Here is a 24,111-nt window from a genome sequence, read left to right as displayed (position 1 = left end):
TAGAAGCTGGGGTGGAGGTAGAGGAAGCCAGGAAGCTGTGTAGAAGCTGGGGTGGAGGTAGAGGAAGCCAGGAAGCTGTGTAGAAGCTGGGGTGGAGGTAGAGGAAGCCAGGAAGCTGTGTAGAAGCTGGGGTGGAGGTAGAGGAAGCCAGGAAGCTGTGTAGAAGCTGGGGTGGAGGTAGAGGAAGCCAGGAAGCTGTGTAGAAGCTGGGGTGGAGGTAGAGGAAGCCAGGAAGCTGTGTAGAAGCTGGGGTGGAGGTAGAGGAAGCCAGGAAGCTGTGTAGAAGCTGGGGTGGAGGTAGAGGAAGCCAGGAAGCTGTGTAGCAAACAAAACAAAGGAAGAAGAAGAAGTAGTCAAGATTAGTGACTTCTGTCACTAATCTTGACAGCTACTTGAAGCTGTCAAGATTAGTGAGAAGGAATAGCACAGACTTCGGAGAATGAGTAATCATTATCATAATGTTCCAAGATAGTGAAACTATGTTTCACCAAGCCATGGGACACTGTAGAACACTGTCGCAGGTCTGTGCTCGATCCCCGATGGTCCAAGTGCTTGGAAACTGTCCCTTCACCCTCGTATCCCAAGTGCTTCATCATTTACTAATAATTATCTTACCATAGTTATAAACCCCTTGAGAAAGATAGGAGGATGATAAATAGAATGAGAAACCCCCTTTTTCGTATATTGCAATCTGGTCTCCACATTTCCTGTCATCTTGCAGGATCTCAACGGGATCCCAGACCAGCGACCTGGATGTCTTGGTGGAAAAGAAGAAAAAGGGAGTGAAGGGCATGATCTCCAAGCTTACAAAGTCGCGCTCTATCGAGGAATCCTCCACGGGCGGCTCTATAGTGGGCGCGGGCGTGAAGGTGAGTGACAGTGGGCGCGGGCGTGAAGGTGAGTGACAGTGGGCGCGGGCGTGAAGGTGAGTGACAGTGGGCGCGGGCGTGAAGGTGAGTGACAGTGGGCGCGGGCGTGAAGGTGAGTGACAGAGGGCGCGAGCGTGAAGGTGAGTGACAGAGGGCGCGGGCGTGAAGGCGAGTGACAGAGGGCGCGGGCGTGAAGGTGAGTGACAGTGGGCGCGGGCGTGAAGGAGAGTGACAGTGGGCGCGGGCGTGAAGGTGAGTGACAGTGGGCGCGGGCGTGAAGGTGAGTGACAGTGAGCGCGGGCGTGAAGGTGAGTGACAGTGGGCGCGGGCGTGAAGGTGAGTGACAGTGGGCGCGGGCGTGAAGGTGAGTGACAGAGGGCGCGGGCGTGAAGGTGAGTGACAGTGGGCGCGGGCGTGAAGGTGAGTGACAGTGAGCGCGGGCGTGAAGGTGAGTGACAGTGGGCGCGGGCGTGAAGGTGAGTGACAGTGGGCGCGGGCGTGAAGGTGAGTGACAGAGGGCGCGGGCGTGAAGGTGAGTGACAGAGGGCGCGGGCGTGAAAGTGACAGAGGGCGCGGGCGTGGGCGGGACACTGAACCACAGATATCACTAAAAGCTGGCTCGTACGAACCAATAAGAGCTGCCGCTTGTAGACTAATAAAAGCCATCACGTATGGGCCAATAAGCCTTCCGGAGTCTCCTTAAATCCCATGTTATTCTCTTGAGTGCTGACGCGAGATGCTGAGCTTGAGACGCACCGCATCAACGCGACCAACGGGTCTCCTCTCATCACTGTAACGCTCCCTCGGGTCATTATTAGTCTCTAAACAGTGCACGATTTCCATATACTGCTCTGTTGCTTCTTGCTACACATCTCCAGGTGTGTAGAAGAGTCTCTTGAGTGATAGAGCTCCTCGGGAGCACTCTAGAGCAGTTCTGGAACAGCTTGGGAATTCCTGTCTAAGACTAACCTGAGAGACATCATTAATTCAGCTTCTTCCTAGAGTGCGTAGGTAGCTGATGTTCAGTATAGAGCTACCTGGCCGCAGTATAGAGCCACCTGGCCGCAGTATAGAGCCACCTGGCCGCAGTATAGAGCCACCTGGCCGCAGAATAGAGGCACCTGGCCGCAGTATAGAGGCACCTGGCCGCAGTATAGAGGCACCTGGCCGCAGTATAGAGCCACCTAGCCGCAGTATAGAGCCACCTCGCCGCAGTATAAAGGCACCTGGCCGCAGTATAGAGCCACCTAGCCGCAGTATAGAGCCACCTGGCCGCAGTATAGAGCCACCTCGCCGCAGTATAAAGGCAGCTGGCCGCAGTATAGAGCCACCTAGCCGCAGTATAGAGGACTCTGGTGCTTCAGAATAGAGAAACTGTGTTCTCTTCTCGCTCTTCAACTGATAATATTTACTTATTATATTCATAAATTAAATAACTGCAGGCCATGCATGCATGCAGAGATAAAGCTCAACTTTTTCACGAAAGTAGTGACGTTATCTAAGAACGATAACAAATATTTTAATATTATTTTACGTTCGGAATTCTTATTCGACATTGACATGTAAATCATTACTGATGCGATGCAAAGGTGTATAGCTGAAGCTGGAGTCTAAAGGTGTATAGCTGAAGCTGGAGTCCAAAGGTGTATAGCTGAAGCTGGAGTCCAAAGGTGTATAGCTGGAGCTGGAGTCCAAAGGTGTTGTGTAGTGTAGTGCACAGTTAAAGCTGTAGCGAACAGGTGTACAGCCACATGTATCATGTTATGTATCATGTTATAGTGTTAGACAGGGTGAGGTTATAGCATGTATCATGTTATGTATCATGTTATAGTGTTAGACAGGGTGAGGTTATAGCATGTATCATGTTATGTATCATGTTATAGTGTTAGACAGGGTGAGGTTATAGCATGTATCATGTTATGTATCATGTTATAGTGTTAGACAGGGTGAGGTTATAGCATGTATCATGTTATGTATCATGTTATAGTGTTAGACAGGGTGAGGTTATAGCATGTATCATGTTATGTATCATGTTATAGTGTTAGACAGGGTGAGGTTATAGCATGTATCATGTTATGTATCATGTTATAGTGTTAGACAGGGTGAGGTTATAGCATGTATCATGTTATGTATCATGTTATAGTGTTAGACAGGGTGAGGTTATAGCATGTATCATGTTATTTATCATGTTATAGTGTTAGACAGGGTGAGGTTATAGCATGTATCATGTTATGTATCATGTTATAGTGTTAGACAGGGTGAGGTTATAGCATGTATCATGTTATGTATCATGTTATAGTGTTAGACAGGGTGAGGTTATAGCATGTATCATGTTATGTATCATGTTATAGTGTTAGACAGGGTGAGGTTATAGCATGTATCATGTTATGTATCATGTTATAGTGTTAGACAGGGTGAGGTTATAGCATGTATCATGTTATGTATCATGTTATAGTGTTAGACAGGGTGAGGTTATAGCATGTATCATGTGAGAGTGTTATTGAGGGTTATATCTTGAGGTTATCTTGAGATGATTTCGGGGCTTTTAGTGTCCCCGCGGCCCGGTCCTCGACCAGGCCTCCACCCCCAGGAAGCAGCCCGTGACAGCTGACTAACACCCAGGTACCTATTTTACTGCTAGGTAACAGGGGCATAGGGTGAAAGAAACTCTGTTCATTGTTTCTCGCCGGCGCCTGGGATCGACCCCAGGACCACAGGATCACAAGTCCAGCGTGCTGTCCGCTCGGCCGACCGGCTCCCTCACCTCCCAGGATGACTTTATGATTGACTAAACTTATAGGAACAAACTTAGAATGTTAAGTGAACAATTTGGAAGATATTTTAAATAACGTAATTAATATGAACGCGTAACACGTTGTAATTATGAAGGTTAATGATAGAAGACGTTGTTGATAACGAAGTTGAGGATCGAACAGCCTCGTTATTGTTCATAACGAGGCTGAGAAACGCTCTGGTAGATGTGAAGTTCTGTCTGCAAGAACTTCATAACATATAACATAAGAATTAAGGAAATATTTTACCCATACGAGACAGCTCCTATTGGTCCATACGAGACAGCTCCTATTGGTCCATACGAGGCAGTTCCTATTGGCCCAAGCGAGGTAACGCCTATTCAGATACACCTAAACTATATATATATATATATATATATATATATATATATATATATATATATATATATATATATATATATATATATATATATATATATATATATATATATATATATATATAATGTCTAACCTACACTTGAAACAATCCAGGGACCCCACGCCAATAATGTTATTAGGTATTTTGTTCCATAAATCAACAACCATGTTTCCAAACCAGTATTTACCCAGGTCTTTCCTGAACCTAAACTTATATATATCCACTGCTTCAAGTGCAATTTTGTGTTAATATATTTAAAACCTTATTTCTATCCTCTTACCATAACAATTATCTATGACAATCACCGACAATTAATGACGTAAATAATCAAATAGACGAATTTACCATCGTGGAGTTGAGCTCCAGCTGTTGGCCTGCAAGCCAAAACGATTCAGCTGCCCTTAACTAATCTTTCTCCTCTGTGTGTGTGTGAGACAGGCCATGGGCGTCGGGATGGGCGGCTCGGGTAGCGACATTCCCACAGAGGTTGAGAAGGAGAGTAAGGTTAAGGAGCGGCTAAAAGGTTTCTTCAAGATTGGACCCCCTTCAAGATCCCAGAGGTAAGCTTGTAACCCAGGCAAGGCAGGTCCTATTTTATATTCAATGACAATTACTCATATATCTTACCTACGCTTAAAAACAATTAAATGACCAAAAGGTCAGGGGTAGGTATGCTATTTTAAAAGGTATTATTAAAGGTCAAAAGGTATTCTATTTTGTGTTTATATATATATAGCACATTATAATTATTCATCTTATATCATTTCATCAGTGTGATTGCTTCAGTTATATTCCTTCCTGCTCTTCAGCTTCTGTGAGGGGGCTGCGACTCTCTGTGAGGGCTGTGAGTCTCTGTGAGGGCTGCGACTCTCTGTGAGGGCTGCGACTCTCTGTGAGTCTCTGTGAGGGCTGTGAGTCTCTGTGAGGGCTGCGACTCTCTGTGAGGGCTGCGACTCTCTGTGAGGGCTGTGAGTCTCTGTGAGGGCTGTGAGTCTCTGTGAGGGCTGTGAGTCTCTGTGAGGGCTGTGAGTCAAGCTCTGTGAGGGCTGTGAGTCAAGCGCTGTGAGGGCGTGCTTTTTGTTAGGTAGCATGTTAAATCATGTTATTATGAGGATAGAGCTCTTGGACGATCGGGGATTGAACACCGACCTGCATAGAGCGAGACCGTCGCTCTACCGTCCAGCCCAAGTGGCTGGTCCAAGAGAAGACGCTGACAGTGTTCAGCTGACAGTGGGCTCACAGGTTCCTGGTTATAGGAGACAGTAGCACTTTTTTACGTAATGTCAAATTGAAAGATGGGGACAGCCTGCCCACATACGTGTCCAAGCCAATCTACATCACGTTCACTCTGTCACCAGACAAGGCATTCCACAATCCACTCCGTTTCCCAACACTAAATTAATTCCAAATCAAATCTGTATCATGCAACCTGCACCCACACCCTCGTGTTTCATATTACATTAATACATTCACCACTTTCTCCAATATCCACCAGGTCATAACCTTTCATCCTCGATCATGTCCCCCTCCCACTCTTCGCTCTCTAGGCAATGCAAAATAAGCTATCTTAATCCCTATTCATAACGACGGTTCCCCAGCGCCCAGAATTAACCCTGTCATCCTTTCCTGCGTGTCCTTTAGAGAACCAATGTCCAGCCCACGACACGAGGCAAAAATTGCAATGATCAATCCTAATGGTGGACGACATGAGCATTATCAAGCTGTCCCATCACCTATATTGCGCCAGTTATGAATGCTGGTGTTCCTCTTGTCCCGCTCCCAACACTAACACTACCGGGACAAAGACAAAATGGGTGTTGACCAGACCACACACTGGAAAATGAAGGGACGACGACGTTTCGGTCCGTCCTGGACCATTCTCAAGTCGATTGTGAATAAGAACATAAGAACATAGGTAACTGCAGAAGGCCTATTGGCCCATACTCCTATCTATAACCACCCAATCCCACTCATATACATGTCCAACCCGCGCTTGAAACAATAGAGGGACCACACCTCCACCACGTTACGCGGTAATTGGTTCCACAAATCAACAACCCTGTTACCGAACCAGTATTTACCTATGTCTTTCCAAAATCTAAATTTATCCACTTTATATCCATTGTTTTGTGGACCAGGACGGACCGAAACGTCGTCGTCCCTTCACTTTCTAGTGTGTGGTCTGGTCAACATACATCAGCCACGTTACTGTGACTCATCGTCAACACAAAATGGATGACCCACTCACGTGACTCAAGATTCATCAAGCATTTACGCAGCAACTTACGAAGCCTTAACATCCTTTCTTAAATAATTGCGACTTGGAAACTTGACAAAACTTCACAAACCAAGTTAATAAATGGCTATAAACAGACTCTTGCTGCTTCAGAGATCATAAACATTTTAATAAATATAAACAAGGACGTCTTGACTGATGAAAAAGATGTAAAGGTTTCGCAAATGGTTGAAAAAAATGCTAAAGTCAAGACGTTCCTGAAGTCACACCTGGAAATTCCAACACTGTTTCACTTGAAGCCGAGAGACAGAGTCATTTAAATAAATCAATTAAACGAAATACTAATGACCCAACACTGGTAGCCAGAGAACTTGAGGACCCCAATTACACAAAAGAGACAGAAGTGAATGCCACATAGACGGGAATCACTGTCTAGAATACTACGAATACAACGTAATACATAATAGAATACAACGTTACAAATGCAACCTATTAATTAAGGCTCATTAATATTAACGTTTTCTATGCCATAGACTCGATAGGTTAGGTGGGTTGCTTGGGTTCGTAGGTTAGGTTAGGTGGGTTGCTTGGGTTCGTAGGTTAGGTTAGGTGGGTTGCTTGGGTTCGTAGGTTAGGTTAAGTGGGTTGCTTGGGTTCATAGGTTAGGTTAGATGGGTTGCTTGAGTTCATAGGTTAGGTTAGGTGGGTTGCTTGGGTTCGTAGGTTAGGTTAGGTGGGTTGCTTGGGTTCGTAGGTTAGGTTAGGTAGGTTGCTTGGGTTCGTAGGTTAGGTTAGGTGGGTTGCTTGGGTTCATAGGTTATGTTAGGTGGGTTGCTTGGGTTCATAGGTTAGGTTAGATGGGTTGCTTGGGTTCATAGGTTAGGTTAAGTGGGTTGCTTGGGTTCATAGGTTAGGTGGGTTGCTTGGGTTCATAGGTTAGATTAGGTGGGTTGCTTGGGTTCATAGGTTAGGTTAGGTGGGTTGCTTGGGTTCATAGGTTAGGTTAGGTGGGTTGCTTGGGTTCATAGGTTAGGTTAGATGGGTTGCTTGGGTTCATAGGTTAGGTGGGTTGCTTGGGTTCATAGGTTAGGTTAGGTGGGTTGCTTGGGTTCATAGATTAGGTTAGATGGGTTGCTTGGGTTCATAGGTTAGGTGGGTTGCTTGGGTTCATAGATTAGGTTAGATGGGTTGCTTGGGTTCATAGGTTAGGTTAGATGGGTTGCTTGGGTTCATAGGTTAGGTGGGTTGCTTGGGTTCATAGGTTAGGTTAGGTGGGTTGCTTGGGTTCATAGATTAGGTTAGATGGGTTGCTTGGGTTCATAGGTTAGGTGGGTTGCTTGGGTTCATAGGTTAGGTTAGATGGGTTGCTTGGGTTCATAGGTTAGGTGGGTTGCTTGGGTTCATAGATTAGGTTAGATGGGTTGCTTGGGTTCATAGGTTAGGTGGGTTGGTTGGGTTCATAGGTTAGGTGGGTTGGTTGGGTTCATAGATTAGGTTAGGTTTTCTTTTTCTTTTTCACGGAACGACAAATCAGGGGAATAGTCCGGCGCCAAGGTTCAAGGAAAAAAAGAGACTTGGCTGCGCATTCCGCGAAGCGCAATGTGTCGCACCTCGTGTTAGTGCTGGCATTGTTGCACAGATTTCCGCTTATTGTACATGACCCTGGCTGCTGCCCACACACACACACACACACACACGCACACACGCACACACGCACGCACACACGCACACTATTCCAGGGAGCAGTGTCCTCGGGGCGGCTGCGGCGTCACGTGGTCCACACTCAATCAATCAATCAACTTGTTGTTCCATTTTTACGGCGCGTTGCCTCTCTTTTGTTTTGTTTTTTTTGTTTTTTTTGTCGCCTAGGTAGAGTGTTTTTTGTTATCTGTTCCGTGGCCAGCACCGCACTCTGCCACAACTGAGGTAACACCTAGGGGCTAGGGTCTATAACACCTAAGTGCTAGGTTCTATAACACCTAGGTGCTATGTTCTATAACACCTAGGGGCTAGGTTCTATAACACCTAGGGGCTAGGTTCTATAACACATAGGTGCTAGGTTCTATAAGACCTAGGTGCTAGGTTCTATAAGACCTAGGTGCTAGGTTCTATAACACCTAGGTGCTAGGTTCTATAAGACCTAGGTGCTAGGTTCTATAAGACCTAGGTGCTGGGTTCTATAACACCTAGGTAGTGCTAGGTCGCTAGGTGGCGTCTATGGCCACTCCCCCCAAAGGCTAGTTACGTGGTATTCTAACTTCCCCCTTATCATAGGATAACATAAAGAGGTCACTACACAACTACTCGTACAGAGTGCCATAACATAGCCCTATAATCCCTTTTGGATGTGTTCTAACTCTGCTGTTTATTTCCTCATTCACTGTCTTCTCTCTTATGTTGATTCCCTGTTCGACCCCTTACACCCCCTTCCTATCCCTCATTCCCCCCCTTAATCACTGCCCCCTTAACACCACCCCCACCATACCTCCCCTTGCTGAAGCAACCAGTCTTCCCCTTGACAGATTCGTCTATCGTATCTGGATCATTTAATTCTGTGTTGCCTTCCGCTATCCTAAGGTTGAGTTATCTCCGTCCTCCCACTTCAATTTTAGCACTCGATGTTATCTTTGTGTTCTATTTAGAGCATGAGTTGGGATTTCTAGCTCATCCTCTTTGCTAGTGGCATACGCACAAGCTTGAAGTGGAATGCGTCGTCACCCATGATATACTCCTTTGGTATACTCCCATAACATACTCATATGACAAGGGACGATATTCTTAGCTGCTCATATGCTACCTAATATTCTGTCCTTCTCCGTTCACTCATGGCATGCGACCTATTCACCCCCTATTCTCTCTCTCCCTGACCTATATACCAGATCACACCAACCTGTCACCTTTTCCAGGCCCTCTTCATTCCCTTTTCCATCAGCTTCTCTATCCCTTACACCACCTCTTCACCCTATGCCCCTGTTACCTAGCAGTAAAATAGGTACCTGGGTGTTAGTCAGCTGTCACGGGCTGCTTCCTGGGGGTGGAGGCCTGGTCGAGGATCGGGCCGCGGGGACACTAGAAAGCCCCGAAATCATCTCAAGATAACCTCAAGATAAGATAACCTCTTCTGTCTCATTTGTCCATTCCTCCATTTTTCTCTCTCCATGTCCTATCCCTCGTCCCCCATTTTCCCATCTATGTCCCATTTTCTCTCCGTGTCCCATAGTGACCTCGGGGCTCCGTGCATCATTATCCACATGTTCGTCTCCTGTTTCACCTTCACTGTTGCAATGTTCTTATTGTTGTTACAGCATGGACCGAGCAGGGGGAGCCAAGACCTCATCTGGCAAATATGACTCAGACACGGCATCGGTGAGTATGGTGGGTGGTGAGTAATGACTCGTGGTGAGAGGAATGAGGTATGTGTGGTGCCTCTGGTGGGTGTGGGGGTGTGGTTGTCAGTGATGAGTGTAATAACTCGCGGTGAGTGATTGTGATATATAATGCTTCTGATGAGTGATGGTGAGTAGTGGCTCCATATATATCATGAAGGGGGGGTTACGACGTACTCATTGATGAGTGATGGTGAGTAGTGGTTCCATATATATCATCAAGGTGGGTTACGACGTACTCATTGATGAGTGATGGTGAGTAGTGGTTCCATATATATCATGAAGGGGGGGGGGGGGTTACGACGTACTCATTGATGAGTAATTCACATGGGAACTTCCCCCCTCAGGCTCTCTATTTGACCTAAAATTACAATTCATGAATGTGACGGAAGCTGAAACCTCCAAAACATTACAGAAATTCAAAATAAAGATAGAAAATGAATCCTCAGGCAAAAAGTGAGGTGGGGGGATGGACTTTGACAAGCCACCGGCTCTCTGTCCCCCGTCGTGGCCACTGAATAGATGGTGAATTCAGGTAAATCCAGCAATTAGAGTGAAGGTATTGAATGTTGCATAGCGTGATGAGCGATTTATTTGAACGATGATTTGCTGTGATGAAGTGTTCCAGTGAATGGATTTTGAGGCAGTTATATAACTATCAAATAAGACAAGGAGTAAAAGAACATTTACTCGTGTGTTATTCAGTGAGTAAACTTAATTCAAAATTATAATGAAGATGGTGAGTTACAATGCTAGTAAATGCTACTGTCGTACATTGTTTCTGGTGTATTATAATATACACAATGTTCCATGTGCGTTTTAATATTATGCTTATTTATACAGGTAAATTTAAACTGAATATACTCTATACTTTAATATATAAAAAACACGATATTTCCATAATTGTAATTTCCATGTAAAAAGTTCTCATTTTTGTTATATTCTGACTTCCTTCTCAGCCCCTTGTTTATGTTAAGGTAACTAGACTCGTCTCTACGTCTTGTACATGTTGATGCAAGGACTAAACACGTGTCAACACAACACTAAACACTCGTAGTGTTGCGTTGTGTTGCTTGTAATGTTGTGTTGCTGGTAGTGATCACAACTACGCACATATCTACAGCAAAACACGCAGTAATACACACACAAAACACACACACACACACACACAATTGAGAGGCGGGACCAAAGAGCCGAATCTAAACCCCCGAAAGTACAACTAGGTGAGTACACACACACACACACACCCACACACACACACACACACACACACACACACAGTTAGTAAACAGTTGATTGACAGTTGAGAGGCGGGCCGAAAGAGCAAAGCTCAACCCACGCAAACACAACTAGGTGAATACAACTAGGTGAATACACACACACACACACACCTCTGCACGTGAACTACACCTCACGTCGCAGGAAGACAGAAGAGCTCGGGAAGACATGATCACCACATAAAAAATTCTCAAGAGGAATTGACAGGGTGGACAAGGATGGATTATTTTACACGTGTGGTACACGCACACAAGGGGACACAGGCGGATGCTGAGTACCCAAATGAGCCACAGAGACATTAGAAAGAACTTTTTCATTGTCAGAGTAGTTAGTAAATGGAATGCACTAGAAAGTGATATGGGTGGAGGCTGACTCCATACACAGTTTCATATGTAGATATGATATAGCTTGAAAGGCTCAGGAATCTATACACCAGTAGATTGACTGTTGAGAGGCGGGACCAAAGAGCCACAGCTCAACCCCAGCTAGGTAAATCCACACACTAAGTCTACAAAAGGAGGCAGCAACTGCATCTCTCAAACCGCCAAACTCTCCCAATACACACACTTCCCTCCCACCTGATCACCTTCATCCGCCAATCTTGTGTTCTGCCAACAGAAGGCCACAGAAGACGCCTCAGAGAAGCACTAGCCCATGACAGCCTCTGGCGACCCCAGGTGCGAGACTGCGGCCTCAGCCCCTCACTCCATGTCTTGCTCGCCTCCAGTAATATGTCCACGTGTGTGTGTGCTGGTTAATGCCAGCTTTAGTGACACGAACTAATTATACATGAAGGAAACGGGTTAAGCATGATCTAAAAAGCGTTTTTTGTTGGAACTTTCTAAAGCTGTATTTGTATTTTGAGGATGAATGAATGGACATTTGCAGCTTATGTAGAACGCTTATAGCAGATGCCATATAGCTGATATCACATACTGCTAAGCTTACACCACGAGGAGCCACTGAGCTTGTCCTAACCACAGTAACTTACAGGCCATGAGAGGCTTTCTGGCATAGGCATAATCACATTGTGGTGCCGAGGAGGCCGTGTGCTGACGCCAGGGAGGGGCCGATTGCTCGTCTCCTGACGCAGCTGCAAGGACGTGTTGGCAGACCCAAAGCCTGATGGTCTTAAAACTGTTCAGAGGCGTTAGAGCCTATAACGCATGGGTGGCGTTTGAGCCAGCATTCATCACACATTAGCAAAAACTTACGAAATCTGTGCATCTTTTCCCAGTTAATACACTACTCCCCCACTACAGTTAATGCACTATCCCCAACCCCCAGCTAACACATTGTCCCCCAACCCCAATTAATACACTACTCCCTACTACAGCAAATACTTTGCTCCCTACACCCCAATTACTACACTGCTCCCCCACCCCAGTAACTACACTGCTCCCTACACCCCAGCAACTACACTGCTCCCTACACACCAGTAACTACACTGCTCCCCCACCCCAGTAACTACACTGCTCCCTACACCCCAGTAACTACACTGCTCCCCTACACCCCAGTTACTACACTGCTCCCCCACCCCAGTAACTACACTGCTCCCCTACACCCCAGTAACTACACTGCTCCCCCACCCCAGTAACTACACTGCTCCCCAACACCCCAGTTACTACACTGCTCCCTACACCCCAGTAACTACACTGCTCCCCTACACCGCAGTTACTACACTGCTCCCCTACACCGCAGTTACTACACTGCTCCCCTACACCCCAGTTACTACACTGCTCCCCTACACCCCAGTAACTACACTGCTCCCCTACACCCCAGTAACTACACTGCTCCCTAAAATAATTGTATTCGGGAGCTAATTTGGGGAGTACAGACTATGTTCTTCCCAGAGGACCAAGCCAGCCCTTGCATAACCCTGGGGGAAAGGGAAGAGAGAGAGAGAGAGAGAGAGAGAGAGAGAGAGAGAGAGAGAGAGAGAGAGAGAGAGAGAGAGAGAGAGAGAGAGACCTCGATAATTCTCATGTGTGTAGGGGCCTGGGGGGAAGGGGGTAGAGTGGGGAGGGCCCCTATCCCCTCATGTGTGGGGATAGGGGATAGGTACCTGAGAACAGGAAGGGGCGCGGAATTACCTGTGTCAATACATTCTGGATACAAATGATCTCATTCTTCCGTGGTTTGCTGCACTGAAGTACCTGTTTCTTCCACAAGATGCCCAAAGATCTATATATAAGTTTTTGGAATTGTGAGGTGATAGCGCTATGGTGCTTGCCTATATACCATCGAAAAGAAATACGAGGACAAAAGCTGAGACGTGATGACAAGGAGCTGGGATATGAGGACAAGGAGCTGGGATACGAGGACAAGGAGCTGGGATACGAGGACAAGGAGCTGGGATACGAGGACAAGGAGCTGGGATACGAGGACAAGGAGCTGGGTTGTGAGGACAAGGAGCTGGGATACGAGGACAAGGAGCTGGGATACGAGGACAAGGAGCTGGGATACGAGGACAAGGAGCTGGGTTGTGAGGACAAGGAGCTGGGATACGAGGACAAGGAGCTGGGATACGAGGACAAGGAGCTGGGATACGAGGACAAGGAGCTGGGATACGAGGACAAGGAGCTGGGTTGTGAGGACAAGGAGCTGGGATATGAGGACAAGGAGCTGGGATACGAGGACAAGGAGCTGGGATACGAGGACAAGGAGCTGGGATACGAGGACAAGGAGCTGGGATACGAGGACAAGGAGCTGGGTTGTGAGGACAAGGAGCTGGGATACGAGGACAAGGAGCTGGGATACGAGGACAAGGAGCTGGGATACGAGGACAAGGAGCTGGGTTGTGAGGACAAGGAGCTGGGATGTGAAGACAAGGAGCTGGGATACGAGGACAAGGAGCTGGGATACGAGGACAAGGAGCTGGGATACGAGGACAAGGAGCTGGGTTGTGAGGACAAGGAGCTGGGATGTGAAGACAAGGAGCTGGGATACGAGGACAAGGAGCTGGGATACGAGGACAAGGAGCTGGGATGCGAGGACAAGGAGCTGGGATGCGAGGACAAGGAGCTGGGATGCGAGGACAAGGAGTTGGGATACGAGGACAAGGAGCTGGGATACGAGGACAAGGAGCTGGGATACGAGGACAAGGAGCTGGGATACGAGGACAAGGAGCTGGGATACGAGGACAAGGAGTTGGGATACGAGGACAAGAAGAAGTTTATGCCACTTGCCTACTCACCTTTCGTCCCCATACACCTCATTCTCTCCCTCTCTTAATCTCAATTCATCTCGTTATTTGTCTTCTGTCGTGTTCCTTTCTTTCTTTTATCAATTTATATTCTTCCATTCTCTTCGCGCACTCCCTCTCATTTTCTCCCACGTTCTCTCTCTCTGTCTCTCTCCCTCCCTCTCTCTCTCTCTTTCTCTCTCTCTCTCTCCCTTCTTTTATCCAAAGTCTGTCACAATTCTTCACCTTCTCTCTCCCCTCATTCTCTTCCTCTAGCATTATCAGCCTCTCTCCTCACGTTTCCTCACTCCATCCTCCTATCCCTCCCTCCTATCCCTCCCTCCCTTCCTTCCTTTATTATTCCATAATATTATCATCATTTTTCATCGCCTCACGCTGGGCGCATCAGCAGTAGGGAGCCTCCTCGTCCCTCCATCTCCCTGGGCGAACACACATCATTTCCTCTTTTGGAGACACGCGTTCAGCCCCGTCGCCCGGGGGTTCTGGCTACGGTGCTGCTGGTCAAGGCTCCTGGTGTTGCTGGTCAAGGCTCCTGGTGTTGCTGGTCAAGGCTCCTGGTGTTGCTGGTCAAGGCTCCTGGTGTTGTTGGTCAAGGCTCCTGGTGTTGCTGGTCAAGGCTCCTGGTGTTGCTGGTCAGGGCTCCTGGTGTTGCTGGTCAAGGCTCCTGGTGTTGCTGGTCAAGGCTCCTGGTGTTGCTGGTCAAGGCTCCTGGTGTTGCTGGTCAAGGCTCCTGGTGTTGTTGGTCAAGGCTCCTGGTGTTGCTGGTCAAGGCTCCTGGTGTTGCTGGTCAAGGCTCCTGGTGCTGCTAGTCAAGGCTCCTGGTGTTGCTGGTCAAGGCTCCTGGTGTTGCTGGTCAAGGCTCCTGGTGTTGCTGGTCAAGGCTCCTGGTGTTGCTGGTCAAGGCTCCTGGTGTTGCTGGTCACGGCTCCTGGTGCTGCTAGTCAAAGCTCCATGTGTTCCTGGTCAAGGCTCCTGGTGTTGTTGGTCAAGGCTCCTGGTGTTGCTGGTCAAGGCTCCTGGTGTTGCTGGTCAAGGCTCCTGGTGTTGCTAGTCAAGGCTCCTGGTGTTGCTGGTCAAGGCTCCTGGTGTTCCATACGGTGCTAATGTTTCCCTGGCTGTGTGTCAATGCTCCTCACGAAGATCCAACCTTAACCTCTCTCTCTCTCTCTCTCTCTCTCTCTCTCTCTCTCTCTCTCTCTCTCTCTCTCACACCCAGTCAGCCTTGTGTTTTCTGGTGGCATTTGCAATTGATCTCCTTTTCAGAAGTATTAAGACGACCTCATATCACCTCCTCGTGTAGTGAGGTGGAAATGAGGTCGCGGACGGGAGAGCAAGCGACTCCTGGGGACGCGGACAGATGATAATGCTCTCTCTGCGCTGGAAATACATTTCAAAGAGCAAGAATAGCAGTTCCCATTTCCAGTGATGATAGTGCTATGTCATTATGACGAGCAGGAACACACGCTCCTTAAGGGCTGAGGTTATTGTGTGACTGCGCGGAGGGCCAAGGTGGAGGGCCAAGGTGGAGAGTGGAGGGCCAGGGTGAAGGGCCAAGCTGGAGGGCCAAGGTGGAGAGTGGAGGGCCAAGGTGGAGGGCCAGGCTGGAGGACCAAGGTTCAGGGTGGAAGGCAGAGCGACGGGATGGTAAGAGAAGAACCAGTAATTTCCTTTAGGACTTGAAATGTGGAGGCTGGTGCGTGGGATAGGAGAGAGAGGCTGGAGGCTGGGACGAGGATGGGAGGGTCATGGAGGCTGGGATGAGGGCTGGGATGGGGCTAGAGGTTAGGATGGTTAATGTGGGTCCAGGGTAGACCTGGAGACAAATATAAAAGACAGGTAAAGGAAGCTCACACCTCAACATGGAGGAACGTTATTCGAACTCAGTTCGAACTTCGAACTCCCCAGCATGACAGAAGAAACAAAACTTTTAAACCAAACATTTTGATATAAGTTTAGACACTTGGAACCAAACGATCATTGCACGTGATCCAAGTTCTCTTTTTGAAAGTTCCGTTGAAATTGACCTCAAATTGCCAGCACCCGTTCACTTCCTGGCCTGGGTTCATAATGCATTTTTGCAACTGTTTGCAACACCAATTCACCTTTCCTTAGTCATAGCAGCTTTACTTACGTTATTTAAGAGTTTGCGAGCTTCAAAATATCGCAATATAGGTTTTGTTAAAAACTAATTTTATTGTGCTTCGGCGATCATAAACTATTTAATAAACATCAACAAAGCCGCCATATTTGAGGAAAGATGAGCAGGTTTGGTAATCAGATGTGTAAATGTTTGATGAATCATAACCCATGTTTATTACGGCAAAGGAGCTTTTTATCTTCTTTATATAGACAGATTCATCAGCTTCTGTGCCTCATAAAGGCACTGAAGCTGTCTAGTGGTCCATCATCATGTGGTCTATGATGTCTAGTGATGTCTAGTTGTCCATCATCATGTGGTCCATGATGTCTAGTCATGTATAGTGGTCCATCAGAACTTAACAGTCATATTTCTTTCAGAGAAGCTTAGAGAGACCGGGCCGTTCAGAGCGGCGGTGATGGGCGGTCTCGTCAAGGTATCACGGGATAACGAAGTTCGTTTAGAAAATAGTCTAGAAAATAGCAATATAGAAGTGGGTAAAATGCAGTTACTAAAATATTTAGATCGTATCTTAAGTGTGTGTCAATTCGAAACTTGTAATATTAATCTATAGAACGTAGTTTCTTGTAGTAAGTCAGTATCTTTGTTGGTTTGGTTTGTTTTTTAAACTAAGACTAGGGTTCATAAGGGCTGTCGAATGACGTGCCTAGTGAAACTGCAAGCAAGAGCTGTTATCCTGTCTCAGCTCATCTGAAGCCTGCTCCTAGAGACTAATTTATTTCATGTGAATATACGTTTAAAGTATCACACAGGACACTATCATAAAGGAACTATCACATAAGGAACCAGATGAAACTGCAAAAGATGTAATTGATTGGTTGATGATAAGTTGGTGATTGATGATTCTTGCAGTAGGCTCTTTCTCTCTCTCTCCCTCTCTCCCTCCCTCTCTCTCTCTCCTTCCCTCCCCCCCCCCCACTGTGCTGCATCTGGCTGAGATGTGCTTGAAGCAGGTGGGGAGGAGGCTGGTGCATGGCTAGGTAGCAGCGTGCTGTGCCGTGCTGTGCCGTACTGTGCCGTGCTGGGCCGTGCTGTGCCGTGCTGTGCCGTACTGTGCCGTACTGTGCTCCTCGGCTACAGAGGGACTTCTCCACCGCACCACAACAAAGCACATGGTCTATTTCACTCAAAATTTATTTTTCATTTTTCAAAAAAATCTTTGCCTCACTGTGTACTTCACGAAATTACTGCAGCAACGCGAGACTGGATCGTGAATTTCATAAAGGTACGCGCCCCCCCCCCCCCCTTCGCCTTTTTAGTTAACCATCCCTCTCCTTATAATGGCTCTCTGCCCCTCCTCCAAGACCATAATGGCTCTCTGCCCCTCCTCCAAGACCATAATGGCTCTCTGCCCCTCCTCCAAGACCATAATGGCTCTCTGCCCCTCCTCCAAGACCATAATGGCTCTCTGCCCCTCCTCCAAGACCATAATGGCTCTCTGCCCCTCCTCCAAGACCATAATGGCTCTCTGCCCCTCCTCCAAGACCATAATGGCTCTCTGCCCCTCCTCCAAGACCATCCGTAGGTGATATTTAAAGTACCCGCCAATATGGCCGACAGCCACATAATCCCGTGGGGCGCCAACTATCCACACAATCACGTGGAGGCGAACTATCCACACGACCATTACCCTCCTCGTCACGAACGGGCCATCGAACCAAAGGATAGTTATTTATCCCACATATTTCCCGTTCTCAGCTTCTCTCTCTCCTCTCCGATTAGCCATGTCATCTTCAGCCTTTTCCTGCCCCTTAAAGGCTCCTCATGAACCCTTAGATGCCAAGAACCAAGAGAGGACTTTTGACCAGACCACAAACTAGAAGGTGAAGGGATGACGACGTTTCGGTCCGTCCTGGACCATTCTCAAGTCGATTGATGATTCTTGCAATCGACTTGAGAATGGTCCAGGACGGACCGAAACGTCGTCGTTCCTTCACCTTCTAGTGTGTGGTCTGGTCAACTTACTTTAGCCACGTTATTGTGACTCGTCGCCTGCAAGAGAGGACTACTTAAACCTCTAAAATAGGTCCCTCTGTTGGGTTCTCAATGTTGGTAGACGAAAGCCTCTACAAGTTTACCTGCCTCTTCCTCCTCCCCCTTAGACCAATGACTGACTTCCTTCATAACGCGACTCACAACAGTCTGCTAAGTCCTGACTTAGAAGGCATCAGGTGTAAGGATTCGTGCTCCTACCTTTCATTCTGTCCGGGAGATGAACTCGGGTCCAATTGGTCACGATCCGACTGGGCTGTTAATCGAAGAATTAGCGTTCACAAGTGAAAGAGAAACTTTGTTGCAAGAGTTGGTAACAAGGTAAGGTAATTATCGGGAGAGAGCACTAAGCCATTACGACTATGTATCACTTGGAAGGAATATGAGGATAAGGATTTAGGATAGGCAGGAGGAAAGGAATGGTGTGCCCAACCACCTCGACGGTCGGGGACTGAATGCCGACCTGCACGAGGCGAGACCGTCCAGGACAAGTAGTTGGATTAAGTAACGAGTCATTACATGCAAGCACCACTCCTAGAAAACTATTTACTCATAGCGTAATGCATCGTCTTAATTGATCTACAAGATACAGCAGGAGAAGTCACCCAATCATCAGAAATTATCCAACACTCTGGATAAGTCTGGATATTACCCGACCTTCCCAAACATTTGAGAGACTAGAGGAGTCAAATGACGTACCTGGTGAAACTGCAAGCAAGAGCTGTTATCCTACCTCAGCTCATCTGAAGCCTGCTCCTAGAGACTAATTTATTTCATGTGAATATACATTAGCCACAACTACGTGGGATAGTTACATCTTACGTGATCATCACCCAGGAATCTATGAATTTATGAATCATCATGATTCATGAAGCGCATACGCAACCTCTTACGAAACCTATACATCTTTCCTAAATCTTGACGGCTTTGTTTACATTTATATAAAGAATTACCAGCTTGGAAAGTCACAACTCAAGGTTAAAATTGTTATAAATAACCTTTTAAGGCTTCGGAGGCCATAAACTTGTTAATAAATATAAAGCCGCCATGATTAAGAAAAGATGTAAAGGCTTCGCAAGAGATTGCGTAAATGATTGACGAATTGTGGACCCAGATTCGCGAAGCAGTTACGCAAGTACTTACGAACGTGTACATCTTTCCCTAATCTTTGACGCCTTTGGTTACATTTATTAAACAGTTTACAAGCATGAAAACTTCCCACTGTTGTTATTGTTATAAACAGCCTCCTGGTGCTTCGGAGCTCATTAAATGTTTAATAATTGTAAACAAAGCCGCCAAAGATTGAGAAAAGATGTACACGTTCGTAAGTGCTTGCGTAACTGCTTCGTGAATCTGGCCCCCTGATCTATGGCCTAACTGGCATAACCAAAGTAATTATCGGAAGATGGCACCGAGCCACGAACACAATTTATCATCATTTGAGTAAACAAACAAAGGCGTGGACACTCCACTAACCACTAAGCTATGCACTACTCTCATACACTAATTTATTGAACCAAAAAAAAAAAACTATGAACTTTACAAAAAACAACTTTGAAAAACTTGAAACTTTGAACAAAAAAAAACTTTCCCTTACTGATCAAATTGCTCGGTTCCACTTGTAATCATATGCCTAATTTCCATGATTTTCAAAACGATTGGAAAACTTCCTTCGCAAGATATTATTGACAAAAAGTCTCTTATATTCATCAACGTAATCTTCCCGCTCCCGTAAAAGGCATCTTGGGTGATCAATTATTAATGCCAGATCAATAAAGTACCAATTCCTCAAGTGATATATATACCCATACTGATCTAGCAGTTTTAGTGTGATCATTAAATGTTGTTTTGCAGACACTAATTCGTCTCTCTTTCTCCCTCTTTCCACCGGTGTACAGATCACTTCCTTGGAGAGCAACGCGAGCGCCAACGCCCCGTTGGTCATACGGAGGGTCCGAGGACGAGCCTTACCTGGCAGCATCACCAAAGCCCAGTCCATTTCCGCCATCGGTCGTCAGGGTTCACACGAAACTGATGTGTGAAAGTGATGGTCCGGACACCTGGGCTGTGACACAGGGGTATGCCAGAGATGTCCCTGGAGGCTGGAGGGGGATAAATCACAGCAGCAGCATCAGCAGCATCAACAGCATCAACAAGTGCAGCATCAGCAAAAACAGTATCAGCTGCCCAGGAGGCCTCACGTAAACACAAGCCCGGGCAGGCTGATTTAACCAGCAAGTAACCTAGAGTAAAAGAACTTCTACGGGCTCACCATAGGCCGTGCTACTTAGAACTTTTTGTTCCAGGTAGCGAATTTTAAACAACAAATCTAGAGTAACAGAACCAGGTCGACGTCATAACTCAGTGTCCACACGTAATACTTTTGTATTACTGAGCTTCAGTGAACGGTGGAACAACTATTACAAAAACACCATAAACAAAATATATCAATGTTCCTTTGAAGAAAAAAGTAAGATTAAAGAATCAAGATCAAATATATTGTCAAATATGGCTTTCAATAGGAACTTGTAGTTTAAAGTAGCATTCAATGCTACTTTACTGAACGAGGAGGAGAATTTAATGTGAAAACTAAAGAATTGGTGTAAATATGGTTCAATGAACTGTTTATTGGCCCAGAAATCTAAAAGAAAGCAAATTCTGAGCCGCTTTGATCAACTTCAAGTAAGCCTTACCGAACACACCCAAGAAGACTATCACTAGTCTGCTAAGGATGTGGCGAGTCTAAGAAAGGGTGTGGCCGGGATGTGCTGCGCTCCAGGAGACATTTTAGTCGATAATCCTCGATGTAAAGATTCCTTTACCCGTAACTCGTGTACTCCAGCTCCGAGCACTTCGAGGGGGACCTTGGTAATCCTCCAAGCCATCCGTAACGGCAGTCTTCTTGGGCCAGATTCACGAAGCAGTTGCACAAAGCACTTACGAACCTGTACATCTTTTCTCAATCTTTGGCGGCTTTGTTTACAATTATTAAACAGTTAATGAGCTCGGAAACACCAGGAGGCTGTTTATAACAATAACAACAGCTGATTGGCAAGTTTTCATGCTTGTAAACTGTTTAATAAATGTTTAACAAAGCCATCAAAGATTGAGAGAAAGATGTACACGTTCGTAAGTACTTGCGTAAATGCTTCGTGAATCTGGCCCCAGGGTCTCTGGGAGGAGCCGGAGCTGGCTCCCAAAAACCTGTATATAAGCACCACTGTGAGCAGAATACCTCGACTGAATGTCAATGTCCTGTGCGTGTCACGACTGCGTCAACCGTAAACCAAAGTGTATCTTGACATTTTCGACAGTGACGAGCCTCAGTTATGATTGTTGAAGGTATCCTCGCACCGTGATTGTCTGTAGCTCGTCAGAGCCACAGACGACAATCGCTTTGAGGAGAATCCCGAGCGTCAAAAACTGGTTATAGTTCTCATCGGTTGAAATAACCTCAAAGTAACCAGTATTAACCCTGGTAACTTTCGGAGGAGTCACTGTCGTTCCGTGTATTTTGCCCATTTTATTATCAGTTTTTTTTTTTACATATCAAGTCCACGTCCGGTTATGTGTATAAACAGTAGTGACCATGTTCGCTGTATTGTTGCCTATTGTATTACTATTGTATTATTCATCCTTGATAAATGTTCCTTCAGGACAGTTTTTGTATATATCATATTCGTGTACATATAGTTTGATGGGATTATTATTTCACACTAAAGCAGGCCGAGATTAACACTATCAATTACAAGACTTCAAACAGCCAAATTGCTGCAGTTAGAGTCATACTACAATACTAGTCAGGCTTCATGTGTAAACACCGACAATGTTCAGATTATGCATTTATTCATGTATTTGCGTACATACATTATAGTTCTGCATCCCACTAAATGCATATATAAATACATTTTATTCATCCATTTATTAATTTGTTGGTGAATATCCCATCTGCTCACAATCATCAGTTCCTTCTACTACTCTTCATCTCTGATTCAACTGTTGGTGACGCGAGATTTGGACATTTCAATGACTGACGGATTCTAGTCAATGTCTAGTCAATAGAATTTAAAGTTAAACTAAGAACTTGTCGCCCGGGCCGTGTTCCATTAGTGATAACGTGGGGTCTTATATTTCATATTGCAAGTTAATGTACAACATGTTAGGGATTATACAAGCCAGTCTACGAACCTTTTAGTCCCAAGGCTTCACAAATATATGGTATAAAGATGAAATTGTTATTAGCATTGTTAGGGGGAAAATGTGCCTAAGCCTTTAAAGAGAATACACTAAATTATAGAATGATTTAAAATTATAGAAAGGTAACAAGTTCAGTATCCTGTGGGAGAGTTTACACAAGCTCTCACGTGTTAACTGACTGGGAGTTGACTGTTCTTGGGTAACTTTATCCACCTCGACTGACCTCAGTGTGTGTGTATATATTGTATACAAAAGTTTCCTTTTATCCTGATGAATATGTTGCATGGAAATATTAAATTAGAAGGATTTTACAATCGATTAAATGTTTTATTTACTAAACGAGTCTTATTCATCCAGCTCCAAATACACAAATCCTGCTCGATGGCTCTCCACTGCATCAGTGTATGTGATCTTTAATTAATTATCAAGGGAAGGAAAAATTGAGAATAATGTTGATACTTCCTCCGCAGGATATTCAAAAAAAGAGTAAGAGTAACTAGGTAACTAAATATAGGTGTTGTACTGAACACTCTACAAGATGCCAGAACGACAGCAAAAACAGTGACATCAAAGGTCCCGGATTCACCACGAATTTTATCGAGGGTGAAGCGACAGTGATACTGGGAAGCCAAGACCATCCTGAAAATCAGGGCATTCATCTAAGTGCAAAACGGCAAGTGTAACAAATCAGTTCGGACAATAAAGTGCAGGGTATCGTTCCATTTAAGTGCCAGCGAGTTAAGCTTTTATGACCAATGAGCAACCTAGCCACAGTCTCGCCAAAGTGCATTAGCGAGACTCCCAACCGGGGTCTCGCTAATGCAGGACAAATGAATGCCAATAAATGTATTTAGTGAATATCTTATTAGTGTGACAATACCAATAGAGCATCGAACGTACACGATACGTGGCAGTGTTAACCAGCTGGGTAATGATCCAACACGCATTTATGCAACCTTACAAACCTGTACATCTTCTCAGTCTTTGGCGGCATTTTCCTTTATTGAGAAATTTCCAACTGCCTAGCTAGTTATAAAAAACCTCTTAGCACTTCGGATCTCAAACTGTTTGATAAGTAATTATCAAAAGAAGGCACCAAACCGGGAAGGCTATGTAAAACTTCGTTAAACGTAAACAAAGCCGCCAAAGATTGAGAAGTTGTACAAGCTCGAATGTAATCGCGTAACTACTACATGCAGGCGATGATTCACAAATAACGTGGCTGAAGTACGTTGACCAAACCACACACTAGAAAGTGAAGGGACGACGACGTTTCGGCCCGTCCTGGACCATTCTCTAGTCGATGAGAATTGAACTACTACACGAGTCGAACCCCTGGTTTGAGGAGCTCTGTCATTAAGCATTGTCTATTAGATCTCTCACACTCATCTTTTCCTATAAAACACCTCTATTCAAAAATGCATAATTTGAATCTACAAGAAATATTAAGCAATTATCAAAGAAAAATCCTGTAACGGGGATTACTTGTCAAAGTGCCAAACAGCCCCTCCTCAATCCTTCAAAGTACAATCATCTTCGACGTCAGCAAGTCGGCGATTAATACAACCGACTAAACTGCTGTCAAGATATCTTCGATACTGTATTATAAACCGAAGTTT

The 24,111-nt window shown here is 45.7% G+C and overlaps 1 protein-coding gene across 9 annotated transcripts in view; it reads left to right on the top strand.

Annotated features, from left to right (window-relative positions):
- LOC123771865 (trichohyalin) overlaps nucleotides 1-22,831 on the top strand; it is a 101,844-nt gene extending 79,013 nt beyond the window's left edge. For all 9 annotated transcript variants that reach the window (XM_069337793.1, XM_069337789.1, XM_069337790.1 and 6 more), the window contains 4 exons: nucleotides 722-869; nucleotides 4,479-4,600; nucleotides 9,582-9,642; nucleotides 20,194-22,831. In XM_069337793.1, coding sequence (XP_069193894.1) covers nucleotides 722-869; nucleotides 4,479-4,600; nucleotides 9,582-9,642; nucleotides 20,194-20,337 — 475 coding nt within the window. In that variant the 3' untranslated portion in view covers nucleotides 20,338-22,831. The remainder of the gene's footprint in view (nucleotides 1-721; nucleotides 870-4,478; nucleotides 4,601-9,581; nucleotides 9,643-20,193) is intronic.
- The last annotated feature ends 1,280 nt before the right edge of the window (nucleotides 22,832-24,111 follow it).

The sequence above is a fragment of the Procambarus clarkii genome, chromosome 38 (genome assembly GCF_040958095.1).
Source record: "Procambarus clarkii isolate CNS0578487 chromosome 38, FALCON_Pclarkii_2.0, whole genome shotgun sequence".
NCBI lineage: Eukaryota > Metazoa > Arthropoda > Malacostraca > Decapoda > Cambaridae > Procambarus > Procambarus clarkii.
This window is presented reverse-complemented; position numbering and strand designations above follow the sequence as displayed.